A 21,992-nucleotide genomic window follows, 5' to 3' on the forward strand; every position below is an offset into this window, starting at 1 on the left:
TTGCATATATTACTTGTGTATCCACCCAGAAACGTTAGTATTGGCAGACACCTGGCACAGATGACAATAGTTGAATTTGCCTCATACTCCCTTTTATAAGACCCTGAATTCAGTTGCTTGCAACTGCCAAACATTCAGTGTTCAGGCAGAAATTTTCCTTTCTAATGTGCTTGGCTCGGGCTAAATATTTTCAGACAGTTCCAGCAAAATTAGTCCAGCCATTTTGAAGATGAATTTAGGGAAAACCACTGTGTTTCACCAATATTAAGAAAGGTTCCAACTGCCTTATTTAGAAGCTCTTGAAGCTTTGAAGCAAGGCTTCAAAACACTGAAAGGAAGTAGTCTGCTGTATCCCAGAAGTGGATGTGCTGCTGCCTTGGAAATCTGTCCAACGTCCAAGAGAGTCGTGCCTAAAGCCAGCAGTTGATGCTCAGCTGTTGACTTTGCACCAGGCCCTGAGTTACCCATGTGTGCTTGCACTGCCATGTTCCGTCGCAACGGGAGATCTCTGCGCTCACACAAGGCACACAGCAAACCCGCAGTAGATAGTTATAATATCACTTACAAGGAGTTGATCAATGCCACAAGTGTTCTGCTACGCAGCTACGTTGTGTTTGCTCTGCAGGCTTCAGCACATGGAGGCTGGCTCAGTTCAGAGGGCCACAGAGAGAGCTATTGGGCAATACATGGGCAAGCAGCAAATTTAGAGAAGGCCAGAAAGGAGGTATGAGAAAGCTGCCCTAAGCTAGGGTTGTGTTTGGTTCTTATTTTTTGTAAACAGCTACTGACGACGCCCTCGTTACCATCGCCAAAAAAAATCCTTGCTATTGTCTTTGCTTAGGCAGGGCTATATTAATTTCAGCTGCTTACCCCTAAGGAAATAGAGAGAATACTGCTTTTCTTGGTGCATGAGTGGTCTTGAGACAACACAGAAACAGAAAAATTTAGGGTGGACCAGAGCTCTGCAGTTAAAAGGTCCAACACCCCACCACCAATTTAAAGCGTGGCCAAAGACCAAGCAAGCTTTGCTGCAGTTCTCTGCTGCTGGGAATCACTGTAGCATAAGACAGAGCAACAACATGCACAGATGGCACCTTTTCTTCTGTCACCTTGCTCTCAGTGACAACACCCAGATTGTGCAGGTAGAAGGAAGCAACCACCTTCACAAACAGAGCGAGAGACAGGAGCTGAGGCAGGAGGGATGTCTGTGCATGTACTCTTCCACAGCAATGCGAATCAAAGCCCAGGTTCTTCAACCACCTGAAAAACTCCCTAGCAAAGAAGGTGGCCCACCTTCTTCTAGCAGTTGGCCACACAGACCGGCAGTTCTCAAACCCTGCAGCCCAGTGGTTCGCAGTAAACCCACAGCACACCCTATGTTTTTCAAATAGGGCGTTTAACCTTTAACTTACGTTTATTCTGATGTTTAATGCAACTCTTACAGACTAGCTGCTGACCACTGACTGCAGCCACTGACAGTCATGGACTGCAGACCACCCTGCCAGAGTGAATAGCTCTTCAGTGCTCTCGCTGCACACTCTTAACTCAAGTGGATGTCTCTGCTAAATGTCAGTCTAAATAGCTCAGCCGTTTTGCTGACCCCTGTGAGGGTACATATGGTTCCATATGGTGGGAAGGCTGGTTGTTTCAATTTGGTCCTAAGGCCAAGTGTAGGAAATGATATACAAACCAATGTTAAGATAATATTAAGGTTGCAGAATCAAGCAGTAACAAGCCAGAAACTGGCTGACAAGGTCTTAGTCACATAAAAGAAAGATCTAAATTCATGTGTTCTGATAGCCAAAAAATGCTCTTGAAAGACAGGCTAGATAAATAGAAATAAAAGAGCGAGGCCGCTTTGTTTGAGAACAGCTTCTTAAATCACGATTGTCTTTCCAGACCGTTTCCTTCTCTCCTCCCTAAACTCCTGCCAAATTGCAGCTAGGTTTAACGTGGACATTTCACAAAAGGTTAATCTTTGCACTTGAGAAGTAAGCAAAGTTTGGGCTTCAGAGGTGATTTTCTTAGATGATTTTGTAGAGTTATAACAGTCTAAATTAAGTACCTTAAATTTACTACACTGAAAAGCTGCAGCACTACATAATTCTTCCAGTAATTTTTCTTACTCTATAAAGATGACATTCATCCCTGTGGTGCGTCTGCTATAGTTAAGGGTTAGAGTTATCAAGGTGAAATCTGCTTTCAGCAAAAGGAGGAAAAAAGATTTCAGCATGAGTCTGTTTATGGTTGCACAAACAACCCCAAGTTTCCCCCCCCCCCCGTCATCAGAGATACCCCGAATAAGTGTCACATTTGTTAAGTTTCAGTAAGGGAAAATAATTTCCCAGAAACCCAAGGAAGGGTCCTTGCTGTGAGGCAAACAGAAACCTCCCCAGGCCAAGCTGCATCTGGCTAGGAGGAGAGCAGCCAGCAGTCGCTGAGCCCTGTAGCCTGCAATGGCAGAGGAAGGCTGAGCGGCCACGCGATCCCCACCATGTGTTGCCTAAGCATCAGCCCAGCGTGCACCTGCTACTCGCAGCAGAGTCCACATGGGCAGCAGATGTTCACGGGTTGGCACTTTCATCCTGGTCTGAAGCATTAAATCAGTTCACACCATGGGAGGGGGGGAATGTTGCCATTCCAGCTCTTCGGGTGAATTCCGAGCAGCGTTGCGGTTGTGCTCAGGGTCCTGTTGTGAGAACAGCGATGAGGGCCTGAACAGAGGAAAGCAAAAGTCACACTGTAGGAGGCATCTTTGGAGCCAATGCTGAGAACCTATCAGACCTCAATCTACAGGAGACACTAATCAGAAGGCTTTGACTACTGGGCCATACCAGGGAGGCTAAAAAAAAAAAAAAAAAAAAAAAAAAAAAAGTCAAAGAAATAAATGTGGCAAAACAAGCAAGAAAGTCAAATGAAATGAAAAGAAAATAAATTCACACCTTTTTCTCTGAGAACTCCCGCACACTGCAAGCCCTGCAGCAGCTTGCCTCCAGCAGCCACTGTCACAGGCTTTGCAGAGCCTTATCTGCAGGTCAATAATGGCAGCTGAAGCGAACAGTCTCAAAACCTGGTGACACTGTTCACACAGATCCTGTTAAGGAGGTAAGAAGGATTTTCAAATGCCAGTCAGGTGGGAAACTCGCAGAGGAAATGGATATGGGAGCAGCACAGGCTGCAAAAGGCTAAACCTATAAGGACCGAACTGTAGGAGAGCCACAGCTTGAGGCAGGGATGAGAGTACAAAGGAGAGGGTGATTAGTAAAGGGGGGCCCATTAAAAATGGGAACAAGTCTTTTTCCTACCTGCCAAGTTCTGTCTTTCACTGATAGAAGCTACGCTTTTTTCTCAGAAGCATTTTTACTAGCCCCCAAAATTGCAGACATCAGTGCAGGCAAGATCATTGCTCTGGAGAAGGGCCAGAGTTCAAAGCCCCTGGTTAGAAACCAAAGCAATGCTGATAAGCACCGAAGGAAAATTTATGAGGTCCTGATTGCTAAAAACGTATGCTTGGGATATAAAAAAGTAACGATTATGCCACCCACACTGTTTATTCTTTTCTTATGTGTGGAGCTTTGGGCTAGCATGTTGAAACATAAAACAATCTGAGCACTTTTTAGATAGGATTTATAGCATTCCTGGGCTGACATTTAGTATCATGGCTTGCAGTTGAGCATACTATTCAACAAGCCACCTGCCTCTATAAATGTCACTATTTGGGCTCAAACTTGGTTTATGTATAACTCAAAGGAACTCCTCTTCTTTCAGTTCCTGCCTGTTTATAGGGAGGTTTCATAGCACACAGCACTGAAAAAGGCAATTTGTAGAAAATAAAGGTTAAAATTTTGGGTGATTTATCTTGTTTGGAAGCAGTAAAAAGGGACATGTGAAATTTGCATTCCAGTAAAGATGCAGGACTGCCCACAGAATAAATTTATTCCAGCTTGTACAACCAGCAACCCTGTGAGAAACACAAGAAAATGACCTACTCGCAGTGAAGAGCAATGGATTGCCAGGTGGGGTGGCAGATGGCCTTAGGTTTTCACATCTGGAGGTTCTTGAGCCTTTCACAAAGCACCAGAGCTGCTCAAAGGGACTCTGTCTGGCTGAAGTGATTCTTCTTCAGTGCAAGTACTGCAGAAAGGCAGTCATCCAGCCACATCCATGGCAACAGGAAGAGGACCGAGCGCGGGACGCAGGGAGGCAGAGGCGTGTCAGGACTGCCATGTGCTAGAGTGTTCAGACCGCACAGTCGGCCACACCACAGCGCAGTCCTAGAAACCGTATCTCTGAGTGCCTCCATGCTCATCGGGAGAAACAAAGGCAGCACTTGGAGGCAAACCTCTGCCCAAGAGCAGCTGCAGCAGCAACAGCTCCAGCACTGGTTGTATAAAGCACCCTTGATTCTGGCTATGTGCTCGGGCAGCTGTATTAGAATCATGGAATAATTTAAAGCAAAAGGGACTTCTGCAGGTCATCTAGTCCGACGTCCTCCTCATAGCAGGGCCAACTAGATCAGGTGGGTCAGGGCCTTGCCCTTGTTCATGAGGATGAAATACACACTGCCACAGCTGCTCTGTTGCCTCTTTAATCACAGAGACATATTACTGAGATGTGTGCCCCAAAACCAGAACATTTGCGACATGGTCCTAGGGGGATCCTGCTGGGCAGCAGAAGCCACTGGTAAATTTACTGCATAACCTTATATCACAGTGGAGCACAGAGAGGGCTCCATCAAACTCTCATTCCCTTGCTAAGGCAAAACTGGCAATTTCCTGCTTTACAGGGAAGAAAAACACTTATTATGTTTCCCTGGGGTCTAGTCACACCAGAGATCAGGGAAACTAGGTGAATGCCTCTGGAAGAGGTATGGTATGTTGAGATAGTTCACAGAGCAACTGGCATGCTCCACGTCTCTCTCAAATCTCCATGTGAATAATCAGGACAGAAAACTAGTATTTTATAACAGGGACATAACAGACATTGCTCTGCTTTAATGAAGCTCTGTTCCACTTGGCAAAATATGATGACCTGACAGAATAATTTCTTACTTGGATTTAAATGTTTCGGTGTCTAAGGTATCTGGTATCTTTCTGCAACCGCCATCAATTAAGCTTCAAATACTGAGAAGAAGGGGGAAGCTAAACTTACACTTGTCATCTCATGCAAATCAAAACTAACCAAAAATTTAGCCTTCTGGGAATGACAAATTAACAAATTGGTGACATACAGAATGAAAACCATCTTGATGGCTAGCTGAGCTCTGCCTGACCTGATCTTCCTAACTATGCTATTTAAAAAATTCAAAAGTTATATGCACATCATTCTTGAAGATCATGGCATGAAAAAACCCATACATGACAGAAATCCCAAGGCATGACTTCTGGCATTTCATGGGAAACACTTTTTGTGGTTTTTTGCAGGTTTATAAATGGTTGTACTCCTCTCTTGGAGCTTTTCCTCTACAGTTGACTCTTCCTATGCGGAACGTAGTCCTGCAGGCAAAGACTGGGTACATCAATTGCAGAAACGAGTTCTTGCTCAGTACAGGCACGATGAGCAGCCTCCTTTGTACAGCCATTATTTGAACATGAGGTAGGAATGAAGCAGAGATTTCTAGAATCATATGAATTCTAATACGTAACATAAAAATGTTCCATGCTCACAATAATCCTGAGGACAAGCCCTTATGCTAAAAGCAAGATTGTTGTAGATGAAACTTTACATTCTGCCTGCAAGTGAAGAGAACAACACGCACAGAAGCTCTTGTGCATCAAAAGCTGCAAAGCACCTTTGTTAATCTTACAACCAAGGTTTGCCATTCTGAATAAAGACATTCTATCATTCCCAGAAATAAATAGAAATGGGGCCAAATACAAGATAAAGGTAGGAGCAGCAGGAAAAAGTGTCCTAGGCTGCTAACAAGGGCTTTTCAGAAAACTGCTAAAAGGGATGTTTGATAGAGGTTAGAGCACCAGAAACCATGTGTGTAAAGATCTAGGATCTTCTCCTCTCAGATACTCCTTCCTTAGGCGCTCAGTTGGCCTAGGAAATCAAGGTGATGGTTGGCATTGAGATTTCTTCTTCCCTGAGCCTGACTGCCATACACAGTCTGTCAGAAGGAACCCGTGAACATGTCAACAAAGTGAAAAATAAATGTATCTTTATTCTAAAAATGTTAAATCTTTAAATGATATTCATCCACAGAATGGTACAGCTGAGCCCAATATGATCTTCTCATGGACCCAAAGGTTGCTGTAGACCAAACCACAGTGTCAGAAGTATGTAATAAAACCTATAGAAATGTCTTTTGCCATCAGCTTTCCTAGGAAATGCTGGACTTGAAGCAGCTCTCCAACAACATCAGAGAGATTGTACCAACTTAAATAATCACACTTCACAAAGAGCTTTTAGTACTACAAAACTCTGAACTACAAATGATCTAACAAGTTACATAAGTAATAAGGGAGCCTCTTTCTTTCAATGTCACCCCGACTGCCTCTCTCCTTGCCTTCTGGCTCCTGTAGCAAGTCAGGCACATGGTGAAAAAATGTTTCAAGCCAGTGGGTGGCATCCAGTATTATATGCTGGATGTGTCGTTGATAGTTTGAATATATCAGATATTTTTAGCTACTGTAAGCAGTTCTAGGCAATGAAGTATTGTAATCAAGAGCATACAGCTATATCAATTCAGTCAGGATTTTAAGGATTCAGGTTTTGCAACTCTGACAGTCCATGTGCTGGGATCGTAAGAGCAGAGTTGCCCCCTGCTTTGGTGTAGCACAGCCATTTTGAGAAGAATGATCTGCCCAAGAATTCCCGGCTGTGCTCAGCTTAGTGGATAGTTATTTCAGTAATAGTGGCTTTCTGCAAGGAAAGAGGAAAGGTAGCCCCGGTTGGAGATATTCAGAGTTACCTGCCATGGTGAAAATCTCTGGGTTCTAGCAGGCCATGAAGCCATGCTACTTGAAAAATGACTCAGAGAAATTATCGACAGAAAGATTATAGAGCAGCCCACCTTTTTAAGACCAAGCAGAAGCCAAGAGAAAACCTGCGCTTCCCACCCAGCCGGAGGCGCCTGCCCGAGCAGAAGCAGGAGGGGTAGCCAGAACACCCCTCCGCGTTTCCACTCGCGTTCGCTGAGCGGCGGGACCCACACCCCGCAACCCACGCCGGCGGGGCGGCCCAGCGGCGGTCAGCACCACGGACAGCGGCACGGCCGCTCCCGCCCTGCCCACGCGTGTCCCGGCACCCACGGCCCGCCCGCCCTCCCCGCCGCACGGCTGGCAGGATGAATGCGACACTGGCACAGCGCCCAGGTCACGCGTGTCAGAGCAGTGCCCCCCCCCCCCCCCCCCCCGCGTGTCCTTTGGAGAAGGTGCAGGCAAACACCCGGATGAAGAGGGGCGGCGGGGGGAGCTGCTGAGCTTGGGTGTTTCATGGCAGAGCCGTACCTGGGTTTGGTACCAGAGGAAAAACGTTTCCCCCACAAGTGACAGTAGGAATCTAGGGGAGTTACAGCGGTGTTCTAAATTGCCGCGAAGGAGAAAACACGGGCTCTGTAACTCTCCCTGTAAGCTCTGCATCTGCTCCCTAAACTTGCGCGTACCTACGCACCCTCTCTTCCTCACTGCCACGTTTTTATCTAGACCTTCCCACAGCCTGGTCTTCCTATCTGGCTTTCCAGTACATCCATGAAGAGACAGTACATCTGCACCCCTCATTGATGGATCACTGCAAAGAAGCTAAAGCTTGATGGCAAAGCTCGAGACTGGAAGGCACAGCTGTGCTGGCTGCCTATCTCTGTACTGGGGTTGAGCAAATAGTTTCAGGCTCAGGAATGTGCCTCTACTTTCCCCTGCAGTAACTCAAAAGTAAATGACTGCAGGAGCCTTTCTCAACCTTCAAAGGCCAATATTTCCCTGTCTAGCCTTTTCTTCTTCACAAAGATGCTTTGTCATCTTGGAAAGGTTAAGAACATGGGGGCCACAACCCACGTCCTTGAAACCTCCAGAGATCCCTCCATTCATCTGGTTCTCCCATGTTTAGATCCTTCTTCTCTTGTGAATAAGCCCCCTGCTTTCCTTAGCAAGTAAAACCTACCAGACAACTGTTGACACTTTGCAATCCAAGACAACACCAATTTCTTATGCAGGCTCTCCTTTTATACCTTCCCCTCCCACAGAACTCTATAGTTCAAGCTTCGGCTTTTGGACTGCTCTGAGGAAGCAACATACTCCTGCAACTGAAGCTAATGCTACTTGAAGCAAGCTGTAGTTTCCTGGGTTAGAAATTGTACGGTAGTGGGACTCATGCCTAACACTTATTTCTTTTTCTGCTTATTTCTGTTCAAATGCAGAGTCTAATTATCCTCTGACTGTCTAAAGCAGAGCCACGTCATTCAAGACTATTGCCATTATCACATTCTGAAAGTCAAACACCTGCCCTCCTGATCATCTCTGCCCACATAGCGCAGCCAAGCTACTCTGCCACTGCTAACCCTGAATTCCCCCTGCCCATCCCGCAGAAAGAGCAGCAAGGCCAACAGGATAAAATCCCAAGCAGTCTTGTGTGATCTCTGAGCTGACCCAACTTTGGGCAGCAGGTCAACTAGAAACCTCCTAAGCTCCCTTCCAACCTGAACCGTTCAGTGGTTCTAAGTTTCCAAGCAGAGACAGTAATAGAAATTGATAGAAAATCCAGCTCCGTAACATACTTCCCGCATGGGTTACGTTTCCCTTCTTTAGGGTTTTCCCCTAATTCTAAAGGATAGGCTAACAGTCACCGCGCGCCCAGGGCCTCACCACGTTCAGTACCTCATAATCAGGACCTCAACTACCTTTAGGTTCAGCAGTTTTCTAAGCTGTTCCTGCTGACTGCCTTTTTTCAAGGTCCTACAACTTTTGAGTTTCATAGATCATCTTTCATAGCACTCACTGATGAACTGCTGACCTGAATGCAGCCCGACAAGTTTCCTGAACGCTGTAGTGTCACTTATGGCTTGGAGCATCCACAGCAAAAGACAAAAATGAAAAGTACCACAAATGTCATGATAGATGGTGCAATTAAGGCAATGTAACACACTGTAAAACAGAAAAAAATCTGTAGCTCAGTTCCTGGGCAAGGGAAGGCTGTAATTTACTGTAGCAACAAAGCATATGCATCAAATTACTCCAGTGTTTCAGAGTATCTCTTACCTACAAGCATCAGCAAAACTGGCTATACACTTGCACACAATCAGCAAGCAAGAAGTGGAGACTTATTTTCTAATTGTTGCTGGTTATAATCCTCCTGAGTGTTTCTCTTTCCCCTCCAAATAAACCCAGCGGAGGTGTACTCACATTAGCGGAATTACCCACCCAACCTGGATGGTTCATTTCCCTGAGCTCGCTTTATAAGAAGAAAAGGAAACAGGCTTTGCCGAAGGCTGATTTAGAGCATCCAATGGCTTAGAACCACAACTCTGGCTGTCCCCTCTCTCCTACAATAGCCTAACAAGATAAGCCTCCTAAGCTAAATTAGGTGCCTAAAATCAGGCAGTGTGCCTATTTTTTTCCTTATCTCCCCACTAGCACTACACATACTAGTGCTCCCCTGTGCGTCTTTGAAGGTCACACCCACAGTTGGTCATTTTTCCCCCTTGTTTTTTTTTTTTTTTTAACCAAAAAGTGGATGTTATAAAAAACAGTAAAAAATTATATTGTACAAAATTATCTTGTGAAACAGAAATCATTCAGGAAAGGATGAAATGCTTCCCAGTTCTTTAACATGGCTTGGGCAAGTCATTAGGTTACGAGCTGTTAGTGTCCTGGTAGGCAGTCTCCTCCCGCAGAATAAATCTTGGACTCAGGCACCCCATGACACAACTGACCTTGGATGAACGCCACAAAGATGGCAACAAAATAAGCTAGCACATGTCCTCTGACATTATGTTTAAGTAGCCGGTGTGGTTTTTTTCCTGCAGCAGTACTGTCATAAAGTAAAATCTGGAGTTAAGTCAACTACAAGTCCATCCCCAAATGACAAGAAAATTACACCTTTTCCCCCTCCTAAAATCAGGAACAGAGCAAAAATATGAAGCTATAAACTGAGTTTTTACAGTTTATAAACAAAGCAATACTCTCTTTTTTCTTGTCATAGTTAACCTTGAATTTGTTTGCTTCATGTTTTCTGTACCTTCCCCAACAGGCTGTACAGTTACAGAATTTCATTCAACCAGGATTTGGGCCCCGATTCAGTAATTGGGCCCCAATACGCTGGAAAAAACCCAATCTCTTTGAAAACCTTTTACACAATACTGTATCTAAAGAAAAAAAAAACCAGAATAGTAAGAGAATCTCATGATTAATAACCCATGCTTTGTGGGAATATCTATTGACAGAAAAACCTGGCATCACTCCACAGTTCCTCCTAATTCAGCAGATCACAGCCACAAACCCCCCAAGAGGTGCACTTGCGAGAGGAGGAAGACAGAGGAATCCAGAATCACGATCAAGTGGGAATATTTTTTTGTTTACAAAGAGCAGAAGCTGAAGATCTAAGGCAAGATCCTGACACCCTGGAAGACCACCACATCCTAAAGCTACAGAACAGACAGCCAAAGTGAGAGGGTAACAAAGCCTAATCAGAGCAGATGGGAGACCAACACAAGCACTCTCCCCGCCCTTTCGTGACAGGCAGCCAGGCGTGAGTTGCAACCGCAAACAGCTGCTGCTTCAGCCACGCAGTGGCAGTGGTTTTTCAGTATGTATATTTTATTAGAAGAATATAAATCACTAAGTAATAGAAAGTCCCATTAAAAAATCAAATGCGCCTTTGCAACAGTTAGGAAGAAGCAACCACAAGAAGTGAGGCAGCCTGAGATGTGCAGAATTCTCCTTTCTTGGCAGACCAACCTTTGGCAGCCAGGAAAGTCCTTTAGGTCCTCCAGCCTGGTGGCTCAGACAGCCCTGGGTTCTGATATCAGCCGTACTTACAGATCAGAGGAGCACAATGGGAAAGTATTAGCAACCTCCTTACCTTAGTCCCACCTTCATGAGATCGGTAAACCATTTGATTAACAATACAATGGGATAAATATTTTGTAATGGAACATCAGGAGTAATAACTCTTCCTTGGAGCAATTTCCATGCTTGCTCTTCCAGTGAAATCAATGCTCAGAGGAATTCTTGTGCATAGGCTCTCTCTTGGCGAGGTTGGGTTCTTTTACCCCACAATGATGCAGACAGATCCTGTCAGTCTTTCTTGAAAACAACAATACAAATTGAGATAATCACGCAGTTCACCCTAACTGAGCTGATTCTTGTTTGGCAGAATTCAACAACTATGATCCTTGTTGTACCGAGGAACCAGACTCCAGTTATCTGTTCAATCTCACTTCATGCCGACATATTTCTGAGTGGTCTATACGTAGAAATGGATGGTGATCGCTGGTTCTCCCCCGTGCACGTTCAGATGCATTGCGGTGTTCTCTGGTTACTCTTGTTGCAGTTTTGTTTAACCCCCCGCATCCTCCAGAAGGATGGATGGCAGGAAGAAAACGTGACACAGTGTATGATTTCTCCATACAGATGTAGCTCTTCCAGAGCACGGCCACAACTGCTGCCGAGGTCCGAGTGTCAGCCCCACAGCTGCAGTCAAATCCCCACACCAAGGAGCAGCCATTTGGCTCCATTATTGCACTTTGCACAACAACCCGTCGAGGCAGTCAGGTGCAAGGCAAGATATGTTGTGCTAAAAAGGACAGTACAGGTTATTTATATTTAATAGAGTAGGGAGACTTTGAAACTCTTTAAGGCACCCTTTTTTGTTGCAGTTGCATACTCTGCTCTACAAGGAGCTGAGAAATAGAAGACCAATATCTTTAATAAAAAAGAAAACATTCATTATTCATATACTGATATGACCTTTGCAGACTCTCTGTTTTACACTGAATCTCATTTATATGACTATGGAGAGTTTTCCTGGTGTGCACACAAATCCATGTAGCTTGAGCTCTGCCAGAAAAAAAAACAAAAATTCAGTAGGAAACTGCACGGGGTAGGTCAAAGTCCAGGTGATTTAATCAAACAGGCAATTAAATTAGTCAAGTTATTCATTTAACATACTTAATAACAAGATAAAGCAAACACTGATCATCTTTCACCCTCGCTGGGGATTGATTCTAGCTAGATGATGATCAACGCTCTCTCAGAGGGCAGGAGGTGACATAGGAGCCATATATTTACTTTGGTAAAAAGTACTCTTCAGAGCCTGTTAAAATTGGCCGTCACAACCGATCAAGCATGTTTGTTAATACCTGCAAAGAGGCTATAAGCTTCCCACCACCCTGATACATGGTATAGATGATACGGTGGGTCACCTGGAGTTCTGCTCCCACATCATCAGGTTCACTTCAAAGCCTCAAGAGGAATTACCAATTGGGATGTCATTCACCACCTAGCCGAGAACTATTTTTCTGCAGAAGAGCTCGTCATACCAAGCAACCCACACAGGATACAATTAAACAATGTCACTGCTAGACAGATTAAAATTGCAGCTCAATAGTGGAACTCACTGTTACTAAGCAATTTCATAAATCAAGTATGTTCTGGCAGAGCTTCTCTGGAAGGTATTAGCAGTGGTCCAAAAACTAGGACCTAGCAAATTTCTTGGGTGAAATCCTGGCTCCATTAGAGCCAATGGCAAAACTCCCAGGCACTTCTACAGAGCCAGAATTTTAATTTCTCATGCCAGCTGCAACACACTGCTATGGCTTTGGGCAAACTACACTAACTCAACCTCCCCAGTTATAAAAATGGGCCACTAACCACTGCCCTTGGAGATACCGTGGAGGATTCACAGAAGAGCCCCGTACAGAAAAGGGCAAGCATTATCAATCGGTGCAATTTAGCAAACAGGCTACTTCAGCAACTCACCGCCAGGGAAATACTCCACCGATACAAATACCAGGCTTGCAGTTTCAGCAGGATTAATCTCTTGTCCTGTGGAGGCTTGGTAAAACTATCTTCTTTATGAATTCCATGCACAGAAGAGTGGGCCAAGCTCTAGTGCAATCCCCTCTCTCAGGACTGCAAGATGACAATCTTCACTCGTTTGATATTTTGAGAATTGTATTTGGATGATCTGTAACAATCTTATCTACATCAAACATCAGTTATGTTCTTTCGCAGGCAAAGCATGCATGTGAACACTTGCCTTCACAAGTCCGAGATTAACAAACACACTGCTACACAAATGCGCATAGTAACTCTGGATAACGCACACATTTGTTTAAAATTAATTCTGGGGTGTTCTTGCAAATAAGTTTTATGGCTGTATAAAGAGAGGCTATAAAATGAGATCGGGCTCCTCGGTAGGTGGCATGTTACATTTTTTTAAGAAATATTATTCCTCCCATATAAACGCACAACAGATGTAACATTCGACCTAAGCAATAAGATTTATTACTATTTTTAAAGCAAATTCAGCACAGCTTAAGAGAACACTGTACAGAATTCTTTAAGCTAGGACGAGGTTATTCTTGTCATCGACGCATGTTTTGCATTTGTCAATTCTTGCCCTCAAAGCCAACCCATAGTTTAGTATTTTAGGCATCTTACAGAGGTGATGATCCTGCAATTCAGTCAGCTAATGTAGCACATAGTGGTCTCCCTCTAGTCACTGCAGGCATGGGCTCATATCTTTGTTTTATAATATCAAAAGAAATCTGCATGGCCTCTTTGGTCTCTTTTTGAGCCGCAAAACATTTCAGGTGATTTACGTTAAGCGTACTACCAACAGCACATGCAATCAAAAGCAATTTTCACACATTGTTTGACAATGAAAAAAAAATTACAGCTGTGATCAAAGAATGGAATCTTGCTTATATTGTCCTATATTCATTTCTCTACCTCATGCACTTTTGTATAAATATTTATTGTTTCGTATTTTCTTCAGAGGCCATAGTTCTGTTTTCTAAAAATAACCTGCTTACGCAGAGTCTTCTCTTTTCAAAGCACTGTTCTTCCTGTTGTGAAGTTCATTTACAAGATCTCTGTGCATGGAAAGTAGTGAAAGAGGGATATGTGCAACTTTACTAAAAACATGTTGAAAATATCTAAAAACAAGCAGCAATTCTTAGATAAACACATTCAATGGTAAACAGTCTGTGAAAAACCAATAGGCCTCCATGTTATGTGGTAATTTTGTTTTGCATACGTGCAAGAAACCTGTGAATTAAAACATACCTGAACATAATATTAAAATCTAATTTCACGAAAACACTCATTTTTATTGCTCAACAGCTTCAACTATCAAGTAATTTTTCAGTTTTTGCATTTCACTTCATCTAACCTGGATGGTCCAGCAGGCAGCCCCTGACCAACACTCTCCGTTCACCTCAGGTGAATCCTGGAGCTGACACTGTTGTATTCACATTGCAGAAATCAATGCATCGGAAAGTTCATCTCCTTCCCCACCATGCACATATCCAAGCACTTAAAATTATGAACCTCTATACAGGCTATAAAGAGAATCCTAGCATTAATATGCTGCTTTGACATCACTTTTCTGATGTGGACAACTACCTGCTTGTAACCTAAATTGCTTTCTGATCCTAAGTCCAAAGCATTGTACCAAATTTGGGGCTGCCCAAGCACATTCTCTTCTTGGAGAAAGGCATGGGACAAAGTTCTTGGATGCTCCTCTAGAAGATCAAGGCAACATCGGGAACACTGCAGATCTGAGATCATATCAAACACATCACCTCAATTAATGGATGCTTTCCCAATTCATCAGAGCTACATACGCCTGCAGATTCTCTCTCAGCTGCTGTTCCCCAAAACTCTTTAGTCAAGGAGTGGTTCATCAGTTAGCTCCCTAGACATGGAGCACTTTAGGTAGCCCTTTTATAGGAGGTATGCTGACGATCTTTAAGAAAGGCTGTAGCCCCAGTGAGTGTCTTCTGTTGGTGACTGCACATCAGCCAGGACAAGAGGTTCCCAGAGTTTTTAAAGGGATGCATTTGTTTTCTGCCAGAGAAAAATCACATGAAGCTTCTACCTCTCATTAATGGCTTAGGGTACTAATATCCATACAGATGTTACATATTCTATTTGAAAAGTATCTGAGTGCATCTGCAGTATTGGGATTAGTCCACGGGCCAGTGAATTTTCTACCTGTCTAGTGGACAAGTACGGCTTTAGTTCTCTCTCATTTTACACTGGTTTTGTTTTGTTGGTTTTACAGAAGTAGTAGCACTGGAGGAGGTGTCAAAAGCAAGACACTTGACCAGTTCATATATTCTCTTTATGATATGACTTTATGCTAAGACTTTCTGGTATCTGGAATAGCGTCTGCCTTCCTTTAACACACTGGGAACACCCGTCTCTACTGTATCACATCCATTTGGGGTAAGATTTGACATCTGAGAGAAAAGAGTGCTATTTTCACTCATAAGGTTAGGAAGTCAATAGCCATGCCTGCTGTATGCTTTGCTGCAATGAGGGAAATATTTTCCAGGGAGTCTCCTTGCCTGGAAATATTAAAAACCCACCTGGACGTGGTCCTGTGCCCCCTGCTCTAGGTCTACCTGCTCAAGCAGGGGGTTGGACAAGATGATCTCCAGAGGTCCCTTCCAACCCCTACCAGCCTGTGATTCTGTGAAATACGATTCTCTCTCTCCAACCGCAAAGATACAGAGTCTCTGGGACTTGAAGAATGTCCTCAATCAGAGACAGAGACCCTCGAGGTACTGACCACCAGACTGTTAAATATCAAAAGATTGACTAGGGAGTACCTCAGAACTACGACTGAGTACTCCATTACGTAAGGCATTTTTGCCTATCCTTTGAGCAAATTTCAGTTAAGGTGTGAGGATTTTGAAGTACCCATATTAAGAAGTAAATCACAGAAAGGCTTATCGAACTGCAGGCACAAGTGAAGGCTTTTTGTAGTTCTGTATCATCTGCAAATGTCAAATGGGAGACTTCGTTCTATAGATATAAATGCAATGGATAGGTTGCATTGCTTCAAGAACAGGATTTTTAAAAGAAATTGTTTCATTTTTTTACCTTTTCAGGTATTTTGAATATCCCCTGAAATATCTGATAACATAGTAGTTGGCAAATGGAAGGAAAGGAGGGAAGAAAAAAGGTTTAAAAGTATTCTGGAAACAAAAGACAGTTAATCATTGATGTTGTCTACAATTCCTTTGGCTCACAAAAGTTTCAAGACAGACTCTTGCCTTATAGTAAAAAATAATAGTAATAAAAAATCCTCTGCTGTCCTACCTTCTCTCCTCTACAATGTATGATGGAATCCAGAGTCACGAACTGCCTGGACTTCACAAGCAAAGGGCATGTCCTAAAGCAGTTCATTTCGTGTCTCCCTGACACCCCGCAGGCAGCCTTTCCCCCTAAAGCAAAGAATCTCACAATATCATTTTGTGTAACATTCTTTGCATATTTTGACTTACGCTCCCAAAGCACATTTATTTCAATCAGACTGTGCACATGTGGGTTTTGGGGGATTGTTGGGGCTTGGGGTTTTTTAGCTTTTTCCTTAGCTTTCATATTGTGCACTCTTCCTGGAGCCGGCCATTTTGATTAAAGATTTTGCTTTGTAATGAAAGCAAACCAAGTACTTCGACTTCGAAAGAGAGAGCAAAATGAAGTAGCCAAAACATGCGGTGATTCTTATTTTCCTTTCAAGAGTGACAAAACAGCATATGCATATCAATACTCCGGATCAGTTAATTTTATCTGAAAAAGCAGCTTATCGTGTAAGTTTACATTTGCTATGATTATAACCTACATAATTTCCCATGTAAAGCCCCCCATGGTGCCCATACAAGTCACCTGCACACTTTGGGAACATGGGCATGGGGCAACATAGGCCACCAGTTATCAGCCTTTGTTTTATTTTACATTCATGATTCTCTGTACTTCCAATGGCAAATACATCATGTTTGGTTGGCCGATGCTGGTATCTGACATTCCATGATTACCTTGGCTTCAAAGTGAGACAGTAATGCACATTTGTGTTACTCTCCCTTTAATGTAGTTCAAAGCTGGACACAGCTCAGAAAGAAATCCCTAAAATCCATTTACCTATTTATGATCATGTACAAATGGATATTTATCATGTTAAAAGAGAACCATATGTTAAAGTGGAGGCTAAAGCCCAATAAATCTTTTTGGATGAAAACCCTTTTCAAAAAAAGGAATAAAATAATTAACATTTGCTTTTGCCAGTAGAAACATTTGCTCATGAATCTCCTGGGAAGGGAAGGGCATTTAACCTTTTTACATGCCATCCCCTCAGACATCTCTGACCCCCACTACAAAATAGACCACAAAGAATCCCGACTCCATGCTGCTGATTAAACCCCTTGTAAGAAACATCTGGATGAAATTTTCTTGGCAGTTGATTTGAAAAGTATACAAGAAGCAGAACTCGGGAGCAGCCATAGTTCAGCTGAGTGACACAAAGATGATGCTATGCAAAAGCAGATTTTGCCTTGTACACATTAACTCCTAAATATTATTAGCTTGTGACTGTGCAAGCAACCTCATTAGCAGAAGAAAAATAAATCCCACTTCTACTCTGCATGCCTGTGAAGAGAAGGCAAATGGGCTGTGGAAGAAAGCCAAGTCAACAATCTCATTTATTTTTTAATAAAATAATAAAGGGCTTAAACAGTTTACCTGCCTAATGCTTAACTTCAATTGTCAGGTAAGAGAGAAGTTGTCCATGTCCTTAACTTCCGAACATTTTTTAAATTCGTGAAGGATTTCAAAACTTCTACGGTTTCTGAGAAACTCACCAACAAACTGGATGTAATGCCTTCCTACCATCTCAGTCAATACACCCCCAGGCCTACATTAGCAGAAGTGACCTATAATTTTCATGGCCTGACGTTCAAAATAAAGGATGTCCCAGCACTCTGCTGCTTATGCTTAAAGAGCCTGTCCAATGCAGCTCAGTGCACTGTTCCCTTTTGGAAATACAGACCCAGGAATTCTCAGTTTTCCATATGTACGCCACACCTAAAAGTGAGACGTTTTCACTGTCGCAGCAGTGAAAAACCTACACAAACCAGGCCAACTTTACTCTGCAGTTGTTGGGGGCGGGGTGGGAAGCAGCAGCAGCGAACAGCACCAGAGAGTCTGACACAAAGGGGCAGGGAAAAGCAAAGTGGTGAGGAACCTTCTGCCCCGCAGCTGCCAGGCTGCGAATATTTCAGGGGATGGGGCAAGGAACAGGCAGAGACACTCTGGCCTTTTCCAGAAGCCAAGGCATAGAGCGCTTCAGATTTATCAGACTGAATTATAATTACTCTGACATACAAAAAAATGAAAGCTTTAGCACAGTGCAGGGCCAGCAATCTGCAATTTGCTGCAGTCGTTTAAAATTTGATGGGGACTTTCCAGTTGGGACACTGCTCTAAAGAAATACATTATCAGTATGTGCTTAAAATCACTTAGCAAATATTTTTACATCATAAAGAAATTAACACATAGAGACAAATTCTGGTCTAAAGATTTTATCTCCAGTCCAAACTTCACATTCTAAAGCACCCCTACTTATTTTGGCTACACCACTGTGATCCCAATAGATCTAAAGGAGGGGCACCTATTCAAATTAGTACTGCTATCAGTTTCTCATTTAATGAACATATTCACAAACACCTTGTTATATGTGTTTCAATTTATGAGCAACCAGCCTTTGAAATTCAGGAAAAAGTCTGGAAGATAAAGAAATTTCAGCATGGGACAAGAACAGCCAAACGGAATGCAGACCAGAAATTCAATCACAGAAGAGTAAGAAGTAAGTTTGGAGCTGTTTTTCTTCTATCAAGATAAATAAAATATTGTAAATATTTTGTACCACATTATTCAGTACTACCACTGGAATGGTAATGAATGAATAAAAACAGAAAATAATTCTATAGAATCCCAAGTAAAATCCAATACTCATCGAAAATAGTGGAAATAAAAAGTTGTCACGTAGAACACCTACGTGCGAGGGCCACACCACTTGTCCAGGCAGGAGGTAATTCAATGTAGATTTAGGGTAACCACCTGCCACACATGCCATCATAACTCAAGAGACTTGATTTCATGTCTAAGAGAAATAATTTAAGACTAGTGCATCAAGGGATAATCTGCAATTTTGTTAAAACCCTTTGATGTAACCAGTGTATGCTTTGCAACTCGAACAGACACCTCCCTCTACACATTTGGTCTGCACCAAATAGGAAAGATGAGATAATATTCTGAATCCAGCAATGTGTATGCAACCAACAACCAATTAAACTGAGTAGTAAAAAGCAGGTGACTGGAAAACATGGAACCAAGGCTTACAGTGTATCAAGAAATGTCCTTACACTTAGAAAATTATAATGCACTCCAAAATCCATTTGTTCAGGCAATCCATGTACAACAGAAGGCACTGTTATCCATATGAATCTATCAATTCTGCACAGCAAAAACCTGAGAAGTGCAACTCAGTAAGATGCAGCCTGGCCCCTCCCAGTCATTCATGTTCCTTGAGGACAAATGTTTCCTTTCAGTCCATCAAATTATAAAAACACCACAAGAATTTGTACATTACAGTAGCTGGTTAGAAAGAGCATTCTGGTGGGGGAAGCACACTGCTATTTTCCAGGAAACCTTCAGCAGCATTAAATTACCCTCCCCTATCACTCAGAAGTCACGATGATTTCAAGAAAATGTAATGATGAGACCCTTCCCATTGACCTTTGCAGTTGATCCTTCAGTTGCCACCAGGAGTACTTCCAGCAAAATTAAATGCTGTGATCAGTCCTTTGCTGTCAAATGTGTAGCCACTTTGTTGTTCTATTGTCTTAGTCTCTAGAATTCAAAGAAAGGAAAGGATATGAAAAACAGTCTATAGAGAACGCTTTTGCCAGAGACAGTACAGCTCAGCTAAGAATGCAAAGTTGTGGAAGAAACTCTCTGTTGAGTCAAAATTTAATTCCCTAAATGCAGTTACAGTAATAAATTACACTCAGATTTTCTCTAAATGCACTCAGATTTTTCTCTAAATACATCAACGCACACACCTCTACAACAGAGCTGAGAAATTAATCCTCTACCGAGTCACTCTACACTACACTATTCTGCATGCTTTTTTATTACATCTGAATTTATTTTCCACGATGCAAGCTTTCTAAACATCTAAAACCCTACACTGACTGTGAAGGCAGTGTTAGCCGTTAAAAAGGTACAAAACTGTAAAACACAGGATAATCTACAGTAACCTTCATCAAATGGCTAGATATTGCCTGAAGTTGCTCTTCATTTCAAAAGTCAGATTGTGCAAAACTAATTCGTACCCTGTTCAAAGAGCAGCACATGTCAATGAGAAGGCAATTAATTAGAAGCAACAGTAATCTGTCTGAATAACACACATTTCCAGATAAGGGATAATATAAGTGCAATATCCTACTCACCCTTCTCAGGAAATGTTAATTAGCACAGAGATTTATTCTCTCTGTTGTTACAGGTTAGATGTGGTTTCAACATCCCTGCAACCGGTAAAAAGGCCCCAGAGAAGCAACTCACCTGCAGCATTTCGCCGGTGTTCTGCTAATGTGTAAATTTCCTGCAGCTGTTTCTTCTGATCCTCACTCAACGGTGCTGTCAGCGAATGGTACCAGGCTGCATCTCGGCTCTGCACCGCTGTCAGAACAGGAATGGATGAAAGGCGATTATCGGGTTGTGTTGCAAGTTAATTTCAGAAGAACAAAATGAAACACATGGAAGCCCTGGTTGGTTTTAAAACAGAATTTGCACTGCAAAACAGATTCAATATTCCTGTCAGTTTTCTTAGCACAGAATCCCAACTGCAATAGAGGCAATCCATTTTGGGGAACTCGATTACAACCTCTGCTTTCTGAAACAGAAATCTAACCACGTGGCTATAATTCATGGACAATGATGAAGTGAATCTTCTCATTTAAAACTCGTATCAAAACTAAAAGCAACAGGATTAGTCAAACAGAAAAGGGAGAAAATAATTTCTCCATTATGATTTTAACATCTAGAAAGTGACAAATATTTCTATATATAGGAGTCCCTCTGGTGACTGAGTCCCACTTATTTGGGCTGTGATTAAAAAGTTGGAAAGAGAACACGAAGAGAATCAATCTCTGGCTGTATGTGCTACCACTTGTTTTTTGCAGTACTTCTAAACCAAAAAAATCTCAGGGCTAACATTAGAAAGCAAGATCACATTTTCCAGCTTCAATAATCTATATTATTACTTGTAACAAAGAAAAGGGGTTTTCCTGGTGATGATCATAAACTTCTCCAAACTATTTCATCGTATCATTCTTTCAACCAGCAAAGACATACCTAAAAGTGCTTGTGTGAAAAACTGGTATTCATCAACTCCGTTTTCAAGGTCAAGAGGTGTGCTGAACCCTTCAAGAGCAGTCTCTTCCAAGGCGTCTTCATCCCAGTCGTCGTCATCATCGTCATCTTCATCCTCTTCCTCCCCACCTCCACCACCACCACCACCTCCTCCTCCTCCACCACCACCGTGGTTCTCTTGCATTGCCTGGCTCCCTTCATTTGTCTCCTCTTCATCACTCGGTATCTCTTCTGCAAAAGCATTGATATGTTTTGTAAAACAAAGTTTAAAAAGTATCAGGAAACAATGACTTATGAATGACGAACAATTAATAAATCTAGGATTTGGCTGGAAAGGGATCCTCTGTTAACACCCCTCCCCCAAAATCTCAGAAGAATTGGAAAAATGAAGATGTTAAAATGTTTTCTATATTCAAGATCAGTTAAACTTTTGTTTCTAAGCACACCTGGGGAATGTGAAACTGCCATCTTTTTTTCTTCTTTCATTTATGCAGTCACTGTGCAACTATAGGATCCAAAAATTTTGAGGAAATGTGACGAAGTGTTCCATCACTGTGCTTTTTAAATGATGAACAAAGAGACTTGCATCGACTTCACAAATTGACACAAAAC

The 21,992-nt window shown here is 42.6% G+C and overlaps 1 protein-coding gene across 1 annotated transcript in view; it reads right to left on the reverse strand.

The window, feature by feature from the left end:
- Positions 1 to 18,510: 18,510 nt before the first annotated feature.
- IPO8 (importin 8) overlaps positions 18,511 to 21,992 on the reverse strand; it is a 52,796-nt gene continuing 49,314 nt past the window's right edge. Inside the window, exons 23-25 of the mRNA XM_075116370.1 lie at positions 21,363 to 21,611; positions 20,571 to 20,687; positions 18,511 to 19,856 (exon numbers count right to left, since the gene is read on the reverse strand). Coding sequence (XP_074972471.1) covers positions 19,759 to 19,856; positions 20,571 to 20,687; positions 21,363 to 21,611 — 464 coding nt within the window. The 3' untranslated portion in view covers positions 18,511 to 19,758. The remainder of the gene's footprint in view (positions 19,857 to 20,570; positions 20,688 to 21,362; positions 21,612 to 21,992) is intronic.

This window comes from Phalacrocorax aristotelis, chromosome 1 (assembly GCF_949628215.1).
Source record: "Phalacrocorax aristotelis chromosome 1, bGulAri2.1, whole genome shotgun sequence".
NCBI classification, from domain to species: Eukaryota; Metazoa; Chordata; class Aves; order Suliformes; family Phalacrocoracidae; genus Phalacrocorax; species Phalacrocorax aristotelis.